General features: G+C 35.5%; 1 protein-coding gene across 1 annotated transcript in view; it reads left to right on the top strand.

The window, feature by feature from the left end:
- Nucleotides 1-1,302: 1,302 nt before the first annotated feature.
- Nucleotides 1,303-10,442, top strand: part of LOC108371539 (snake venom metalloproteinase BmooMPalpha-I-like) — a gene marked incomplete at its 5' end in the record, with an annotated part of 34,244 nt that continues 25,104 nt past the window's right edge. The window contains one exon of the mRNA XM_017627119.1: nt 1,303-1,596. Coding sequence (XP_017482608.1) covers nt 1,303-1,596 — 294 coding nt within the window. The remainder of the gene's footprint in view (nt 1,597-10,442) is intronic.

The following is a 10,442-nucleotide window of genomic DNA, read 5'->3' as shown; positions in this document are numbered from 1 at the left end:
TGTACATACATACATACACTCCTAAGTGTTAGTAGTTAAAATTGAATTTGGTGTTAACAGAAAAAACAACAAAAACAGAAGCACAAAAATGCTTTGATGAATTGGTTAGAGCAGCCAAGCAAAAAACAAAAAGATAAAATCAAGCTTCACCAAAAGGCGTAGGTGGCGACCGCAACATTGTCGAACAGCGATTAATTTGGCTGGTACAACACCCCATAGCAACGAGGAAGCGACAAAACTCCCACAAAACGAATGCCATGAAGCGACGTTTCTAACGCGTAACTATAAGTTGGCTGTTAGGCGTGGCAAGTGCAAGTATTTTTGAAAAGTTTGTCAAACTCAAGAATTTTCTAAACGCCTTGTATACGCAAAGTGGCTTTCGAAAGCAATTTTTTTCCGAAAATTAAACTTTCCGATACTACTTTTGATCATTCTACTTTATACATAGTTTAACCCTTGCAATATTTATTGCCGAAAGTGTTTGCTGCAAATCAGCGAAAAGACTTTCTGGCAAAATACGTAAAAAAAAAGCACAAATATTGCCACGTCTAACAGCACTTTAATACAAACATGTAACATGCGTTAGTTTTTCATGTGGGTGTATACATACATACATACATATGCTTGTATTGCGTGTGAATGTAAGCGCGCTTTAGTAGTCACTGACGCGTTCGCTGCCAAATTTGACACCAAAAGTTCACACTTGGCGCGGGCGCCGCTAGCATCACTCTGCCAACATTTGATCCTCAACAAAGCTGTCGACATACATATGTATGTATGTAAGTAGATACACCCCAACAAACACACGTGTAACAAATGCGCTGTTGGGCATGACTTCTAAGTGGCACGCACCACAAGCGCTTGTAGCGCAAATGTGCTTGGAATAAATCGTAAAAGTTGGCGGAAACTGAAATTTTTTCGCGTTGATATTCAAATTTGAATTTTTGCTGGAGGAGGGACGGTATTTTGTAGATTTTGTATTAGAGTTATGAGATTTTAAGGCCAAACTATTTTTGGAAATTGGCTCAAAAGCTAATTAAGTAGTAGGAAAAAATATTGCTAGCATTTTTGTATGATTTTTTTCAGCATTTTCAACTCTGTTTTATTTTGTTTTTAATTTAGTTTCTCCTTCTTTGTAAATTTTACGTTTTACACATACATAGATCTATGAGTTTTTCATAGTTTGTTATCGAAAACCAGTTGCCTCCTTTCCCCCATTCAATTCCCAGTTTTTAGCATTTTAAATATTTTTCTTTCCACAACTGTGCTCTCCTCTCATACCTCCTTTCCAATTCGTTTCAGCAGAAACATCCGCATGTGATATTTGAGGCACGCACTAAAGCCAATAAAGGATGCGCCAATTCGGGTAATTTAGATTCGTGGCGATTGTCACGGCGCACGAAACATCTTTCGGCGGGTGTCATCGATGAAATTCATCCGAATGGTGCGGGCCGATATAAGCGCGATGTACGCGAGGCGACTAAATACATCGAAACAGCCATCATAGTGGACAAAGCGATGTTCGAGAAGCGCAATGGCAGTACACGTGCCGAGGTCATACACGACGCCATACAGGTGGCGAACATCGCCGATTTGGTAAGTGAAGCAGAAAGGAGAATATCTATACAGAATTGGGCTGATTTTGAATCCGCTTTTAATTAGGAAATCTATTGGATTTTTTATTTGATTCGTCCGAAAGAAAAAAATATATGTGATTTGATTAACATTGGGAAAATTCGAAAATTTGCTTGTCTTACATAAAAAATAATAATTTTTTAGTTGGCAAATCACGAATCAAATTGATTTGCTCCACTTATCAAATCACAAATAAAAATTATTTTCTTTATTCGGTCGATGAATGACATCACAAATATTTCTTTTAGTTGCCGACGATACAAATCACAAATAAATTTTATTTTTTATTTGCCCAACGAATCAAATCGAGCATAAATTTCATTCATGACTTGATTCTTCAAACAAATAACAAATTTATATTGCGGCATATTCTGGATTTCGTACGAATCGAAAATTTAAAATTTTTGTATAGAAAATGGTAGGAAAATTTCATGATTTTCGATTCGTACGAAAACCAGAATATGCCCCAATATTTAGGATTTGATAAAACTTTCAATTCAATAATCAATTTTTTTTGTGGATTTGTGATTTGACTAATACAAAATCGCGCAACCCGATTTCAGCAATCGGTCACAATTTTTAGGTGTGCTTCTCTCAAATAAATTTGACAGAAAATATTTTTAAATTACTACAAATTGACAATTAGCGCCTTGCGCCTACATAATTGCAGCGGTAAGTACCACGCTGCGACTAAACATTTTCGCATTATCAATTGTTATTCTTTTCTTATTAAATTTTTTCATGATCAGTCCCGTGCATACATGGCGTATGAGCCAGCCACATTATTTGCAGCTCAGCTCATATGTATTAGGGATGTTAATTTTTTGGCTTTTTACGATCACGGGATTGTCGGGATGTTATCACAATCCGGGATCCCGAAATTAGTGCCGCGATTTAGATATTCATTAATTTTCAATGACGTAAATCGAAAAAATTTCTTCTAGATTGTTTGAGATGCTCTCCTACCATAAAATACTACTTTTTTATTTAAAGTAGGGTTTTTATTTTTTCTCCTCGACGTCAGGATTTATTTTAAAGAACTTTTGTAATTTCAAAGATATGATTAATTCCAAAACTTATTTTAAAAATGCAATGCATTGTAGAATAAAAATATGGGTACCAAATAAAAGGAAGGAAGGAAATTTCTTTATAATTAAAAAAAATTTAATTTTTTTGGACTCACAAGAACGGATATGTAACTTTTTAAGCTAATAAAGTTAGAAGGACGAAATTCGAGGATGTTATTGAGTTAACAGTTAAAGTCCTTAACACAGAATTTTTTCAAAATGTTGCGAAATTTTATGGAAAAAATTTTAAAATGACATTTTGAATGCCTAACAGTCTATATGCACAAAAACTGAATCTGATTAAATTCTACAGAATTTCTTACAGAAAAACAATCCCTGGGTCGAAATATGCTAACTGAGCATTTTCTCAGCCATTCAGCCTTCACCAGACCTATTCGTAAAGTATTCTTTTAAGTTAACAGGCGAGTAATTATATCGCACATCCACCCGTTTTATCCTCCCCTCTTAATTCATACTATATGCCTAAAGTACACATGTAAACAATGGCTGAGCACAAGTTCGAAGAACCACTAACTTTTTGAGACATAAGTATTTACATTCCAAAATGAATTTCTTTAATAGCTGGCAACTCTACCGCTCGCCGACTTAAACAAAAATATGGCTTCAATAACATCCAGCCTGTCATGTGTCTCTAATCTCCAAATGATTTGAGTGCGGCGCACTCAGCAGTCTAATCCAAGATCGAACAAAAAGAAAGCCAAAGCATCACGCACAAATCTTCAGAAAAGCAATTTTGCGGTTTCCCACAAATCTTGCTAGACCACGAGTATGCAGCTGCATAACTGTTGGCTGCCTTTTTGACGTAAAAAGCTATAAACTGCCGCATTCGAGTGCCTTGTTACCTTGCAAACCCTACTCGACTGCATTCTGCTTAACAGACCGCCTTGTTTGCCAAATGCATACATACATACATACATACATACATACATACATACATACATACATACATACATATATACGACTGTGATCCTGTGTCAATGCTGTAGATATGCGCTGGCGAAATGAAATAATCTATGAAACGAAAGCCAGTAGAGTAATGCTTGTCCTTTGTGCCCTTTCAGTTGCCACCATTTTTGCAGCTTTCTTTTTCAAATAAATTTTCATTTCTTTTATATTTGTCCTGCACTCACTGTCCTTATGACTGCAAAAGGTATTCGGCTCTTCAGCGCTGCACTTTGTGCTATTCAACAAATTTTGTCTCCTCTTTTAGTAACTGATTTTTTTTAAATTGAAATTAGACAGCGTCTTTAATACTTAAGATGGCGTACTACTTTGGAAGTATTAAATTTAGTTTTGACTCTAGTGGCTGTTTTTAGTATTTAGAACTCAAAGCAAATTAGATGAACTCAGCGCACAAAAGAAGCGCCTTTGCAGAAAATTTTTGCCAAGTGTACGAAATTAGAAGTGTAGAGGTGGAAAATTCGCAAAGCTATTTTAACAAATACTTCAAGCACGCAATTTCACGCTGCCTTTGGTTGCTATAAATAACTGAATGGAAAGCTAAGAAGTTTTAAAATTTAGTGCCTGCGTTTAAGATAAAATAAATTAGTGGTCCCATATTAATTTAGTTTAACGGTACTCTTAAATTTTTATATGAGAATTGAAGTTGGTTTTAGTTTTCGCTTAAAAATTGTGTTGTTTGGATATCTATAGGCGTTTTTTTTAAATCTTGCTTTTTCGAATACCAAATAAGCCGGTGTTTTTTTTTATCGAACAAACCGGTTTTTTCATTTCACTCAAGTCCTACATAGATTTCAAATTATATCCTGAGTTATTTGGGGAGGAACAGTATATCATATTTGATTCCAATAATTAAATGTTTGGCCGAGCTTCTCAATTTTTGGTCGAGCTTCTCCTACAACTCGTGTTCTGCTTCTTGATGTTGTGACACAAATGGAGAGATCTACACTTTTACTCCACCTCCGAAGAAGCTTTTTTTTATTGAAGAAGTACACTCGTAGGTTTGCCATTGTTTGCCGAGGAGCGACCACTATTTGAAGAAACCTTTTTTTGATGTTGCTAAGAACAAAAATTGAACCATGTACCTCCCGAGTAGCATTAAGTACATCTAAGTACTCGGCTACGGTGGCGAATGCAAGGCAAAAAATCCAAAAAAAGTCCAAAAAAATGCATTTAAGTATTAAAAACTCGTTAAAGCAAGGCCAAACGTGAATTTCCCACTGATTTTTATTTGTTGTACTTTTGATCTTAAAAAAAAACTTATAGTTCACTGTATTTTACTCTTTTCTAAATAAACGCCATCTTTAATATTTTTATTGAAATTTTTGGTCATAACTTAACACCAACATAAACACTATCTCTGTATGAAAACTATGTAATCCGATTTAATCGGAGTTTTCTAAATTTCAAAATTGAAAAAAAAAAAATCACTCAAAATTTGAAAATCTAGGAGCACCCCTTTTAATCCATCCGCTAAAATATCGCAATTTTAAAAAAAAATTTTGGCGGTCGCTAACCAGGTTGGAAAGAATTTAAGTTCTGTTTAAAAATCGCAAACCTCCGACAACTTTTTTTTTATCAACTATATACCATAAAGTTTATAAATTTGTTGAATAATTTTCAAAACACAAAGTTATATTAAAATTTTCCAAGCACTGGTAGCGGCTGCTACATTTTTATACCCGAGCGCACTTGTGCACAAGGGTATATTAATTTTGTTCACATAACGGTTGTTTGTAACAGCCAAAACGAATCGAGATAGATATAGACAAATGTATACATAAATGATCAGGATGAAAAAAGAAATCGATTAAGCCATGTCTGTCTGTCCGTCCGTCCGTCCGTCTGTCCGTCTGTCCGTCTGTCCGTCTGTCCGTCTGTCCGTCTGTCCGTCTGTCCGTCTGTCCGTCTGTCCGTCTGTCCGTCTGTCCGTCTGTCCGTCTGTCCGTCTGTCCGTCTGTCCGTCTGTCCGTCTGTCCGTCTGTCCGTCTGTCCGTGTACACGATAACTCGAGCAAAAATTGAGATATCTCAACGAAATTTGGTACGTAGGTTTCCCTTAATCCAAGGTAGGTTGGTATTGAAAATGGGCGAAATCGGACTTTAACCACGCCCACTTCCCATATAACGGTAATTTAGAGAAATACAAAATCTTCGATTGAAGCTAATTTATTCAAAATTGATGCTTGCAACAATTCTTTACCAAGAAATACGTTTATGGTAAAATTTTGGAAAATGGGCGTGGCACCGCCCACTTATGATCACATATAAGTATATCAGTAACCGTTCTACCAATTTGTACCAAACTCGGTATGGTTATTGTACTTGCCACGTGTAAGCAAAACGTTGAAAATTATTGAAATCGGACTAAAATAACGGCCGATTCTCATATAACGGTAAATTTAAGAAATGCTTGAAACTTCAGTATTTCGAAATTGAAGGACGCTAATTTACTCAAAATTGATACACCTCGGCTTACCATCTAGCGGAAGGTTTCGGAAGGGGGAAAAAACATATATTTAATACTTGCGCCGGGTATTTAAGGTTCGGCTCCGCCCGAACTTAGACTTTCTTACTTGTTTTAATAATTTTTAATTCATGTGGAGACTTTTATTTGGTACGTAGAACAAAATAAAGGGGTGCACCATACACAATTTAGATGGCTATCTTTTAAGGACCACCCTGTTATGCATACAAATTTACATACATTTTTCGATTGATTTGTACCTCGATTGAAGAACTTAGAAAATATTTATGTATATTCTCTGCTTCTAAATTAATTATACCCAAATTTATGTTAAAAATTTCTTGGAAGTATTCCAGCAACCGCATCTTTTTCATACAAAGCTGCTGCACTTAATACTTACTAATCTAATTGATTTGACGCACAATGGTTCATAAAGCACTTAACTATAATCGCATTGTAGCACGCGTTTATCTACAGCATCCAAAAGTCATTATTCTAAGTAAACAGTTTCTTGTGGGCTGAAAGGCGAAGCACAACATAGCGCGCCTTAAATTAATTTCCAACAACACACATAGATCGTAGCATGTATGTACTTACGCTTTTGTACACAGCCCTAAAATTTGCACCCCAAAGCCAAAATAATATTTACCTGACCGCTGGATCAATAAATAATCAGTCTCTACATTCCGACCGCTCCTCTTTATGGCCATTTACATATGCCTCACCATACACCTGTCCTGACATATACACGTATAATTGTATGACGCACACAAGCATAATCAATTTTGTAAGCCTTGAACATGGGCGGCTTACGGATCAGCTAGGCACACAAGTTCACAGAGCACTCACCCAGTACTACATGCGTGTTTGACACGTACTGTCGATGGCAATAGGCTAGAGCTGAGCAGTGCCAGAAAGTTAAGAGCCTGGAAGCCAAAATTAGGAGTGGAGTTACTTTGTATACTCGACCCGAAATCGTGTTTCCAATGGTTCCTACAATCACTTCCTTTGGAGGATTTTTCCCTTGAATTGAGTTTGTCGAACTTTTGGTGGGAAAGCGCCATGGTATAGGTTAGGACGTACGACTTTTGTATACAACCCAGGCTTTCTGTGAGGTTTGATACTTTATTTCTTACCATTCGGCGTTTTGGGGACGGTAGCCCTTCGTTTCGTTTCGTTTCGTTTGAATAATTGTTTCGTTTAGCAATGACGGGGCTCTTGGCTATAGAAAGCGACTAGAAGTTGGGCATGGCTATAAGTATGTATAAATGGTAATAAAATGTGGTGTACTCTATAACTAAAATTGCTTAGTTTAATTGTGGTGTTAGTGAGGGTTTAAAAACGTATTAAGAAGTGCTTAGAATGTCCGCTTTGAGTTGAATTGAGTTGAAGTGCATATTTAGTCGTATTCGCAATTTGAAAGCGTTTTTTTTTTATGTGGGCAAAAGCACAAAAACTCACTCTAATCTGGCATTTTTAGGATAGAAAATCACTAGAAAATAAAATTCTCAACTCGAAGCTGGCATTGTAAACGCATTCTTATAATTATGTACATAGATTAAACATACATATCAATCATTCGATTATCATACAGCCAGTGCTTGCAGCTCCAAATTATTTCTACAACAAACTATTGTTTCATTGTCTCATGCAGCTTATGTGGTTATATGTGTATAATTTCTAACTAAAAACACATACATACGTACCTACTAAACATACTGTCAGGCATTTGCGCCTGTATGAATGTTATGAATCCTATTATTTGTGACATTGTCTTTTGGTTAGTGTCCTTGCAACAATAGCGTATATTTCGTTTTTATTCCATATAAATAGAACGGCAACTAATCAAAAGGCTAGTTAGTGCAGACAAAACTGAACGCAACAAGTGTACAACAATTACCACTAAGCTGAGCTCACAGTTTTCGGCACGCAGTTATCAGTTCGCTGTCACATCAATCATATGCGGTGATGTTGTAATTTAATTGAATATTGTATTTTGTTGTATATATGTATTTAGGTGGTTTTTCATTAGTGGAATGAAATTTCCAATTAAATTAAAGTCTCAACGCTCTACATTTTCCATCTCATAACTCATAAGTGGCAATTTTATAGGTCACGTTTTATTATTTAGATTTTACTCTAGGCTAGGCATAATCATGGGGGTGTATTCCAGATTATCGCGTGCATTAATTTTTAACAAAAGTTTTACTTATAAACATTCTTCAAGTCGCTAACGGCCAATGAGTTTATCACGCACGCAAATCTCTAGGTCGTACCTAAAGACTTAAGCGAAAGGTATTATTCAGCCCAAAAGACTACAGTCCAGTTAGTTTGTGCTATTTTTCTCCACTAAAGATCTTGGAACGTTTAGTATAACACTACGTCAAAGGATCTATCCCACTAAAGTTAGTGCCCACCAGAACATGCCTATATTGAAGGAAAAATTTACAAAAATAGCGCTACACGAACGGATCTAGGCATTATTTATGTCAGGAAATTACTGCATTACTTACTGCTTTGCTGACATCACGAGCTGTTTCAAAGAGGAGTAAGGGTAGGCTTAAGTGTGATGGTCGAAAGCTAACCGTACCAATCACCATTAAAACTTTGTAAAAAAGAGCATATTTCAACAAGTGAATGAAAATGTATTTAGTCGGATTTTAACAAAAGAGTAATCTGCTAATACTCATATTTAACAGAAAAAATTCAACATCTGATTGAAGTACATTATTTTGCTACATTTTTTATTTTACAAACACTCTACCCTTGTAAATATATTTGTAACAAAATGAAATTAAAATCAAATCAGTTGAACCCAACTATCCGAGCTTTGACCATTAAACTCAAGCAAAACAAAATCGCAGTACTCTGCAAGTACAACATAAGCACACAATTGCTTATTTTCGAAATTCTCCACATGCCTCGAAATTTCTCTTAGAAACCAAACATACATACATCCTCTATTTTAAAATGTATGCAGTGCGCATATGTATGTTTGTGGATGTATTTACGCATAGCAGGGTGCTAAATAGATAAACACTTCATATATAATAACATCCATACAGTATATTTGCGCATATTTACATGTGTACATACGTGTGTATTTCTCTACATGAGAAGCCTTGCCAAGATATTCGCACACAACGTTGCCATGCACAGGCAAATATTTATGAGCTTGCTTTTTGTTTGGACTTAATTGTATTTTCTAGGCTTAAATATTTTATCATCAATGCCTACAATTATGAAGATTAATTGAAAGGCTTTGGGTTGCATGCATGCGAAGAGCATTCATCTATCATCTTAAAGCAATGCAGAGCTAAGGCAAAGGGCAATAATTGAATGTATTTACACATACATAAATAGATGCATAGTATGTACATTAGACCCTACCACTTTAGAAGCAAGCAAACAAAAATCGCCTTACACCCCCGGGTCTTAAAGTATTTTTGCGAGGAAATTTTGGAAAATGATATTTTTTTGCCGAATCATTTTCCGCAATAAATAAGGTTTAAAGAAGTTTTACTGAAATAATGAAGAAACTTCCTTAGCAAAAGTAGAATGATGTTCAGCGAGCTTTAATTTTCTTACATTAGGGTGGTAGAAATTGTGATCTGATGCGTAAGTACTAGAACGGGGTACTTGAATTTTAAAATCCGACTACTAATGCCGAAGATATAACGAAAAATTATAATTGACGACCCTACAAAATCGGTATTTCGTTGAAATCGAAATACTTCCTTAGCAAAAGCAAGATTTCATCTACTGAGATTAGAGTGGACGTTAGGTTGATATGAACTGAGCTCTTCAATGAACCTTCGAACAAAACAATTACCTCCTCGATACAATAATATCGATATATCAATATTTAAGATCCGACTGTAAGTGCAGAAAATATCACGAACAATGTAAAAACACGATCCCCACCTTCGGCCAAAAGAAATAAAATTTTATTTTCGAAAAAATAAAAAAAAAACACTTTAAACTCAGAGGTGTGCGCCTAAGTTTTTTTTTTCTCTTACAAATTAATTATTTACAAACTGGTACACATACATGTGTATATTAGGGATGTTCGAAATTGCATTTTAGAAAAGTAAAGCCGGAATTTTGATGCTCTCACGCGCTAGTTTTATTTTATTAAACAAAATATACCCCCGTATTTTTTTTAAACAAAAAATATTTAGCGGTTGCCCAAAGCACCGGAAGTTTCCTATTCACTTTAAAGGGTGAAAAAAATGCCCTTGAAACTGAATATTTTTCAATATGCAAACTCTGTTTCTCTTAAGCAAACTTCGA

Source organism: Rhagoletis zephyria, unplaced genomic scaffold (genome assembly GCF_001687245.7).
Source record: "Rhagoletis zephyria isolate East Lansing unplaced genomic scaffold, Rhagoletis_zephyria_1.1 Rzeph_scaffold_05049, whole genome shotgun sequence".
NCBI lineage: Eukaryota > Metazoa > Arthropoda > Insecta > Diptera > Tephritidae > Rhagoletis > Rhagoletis zephyria.
Note: the sequence above shows the minus strand (reverse complement) of the source record. Positions and strands in the feature narration are given on the sequence as shown.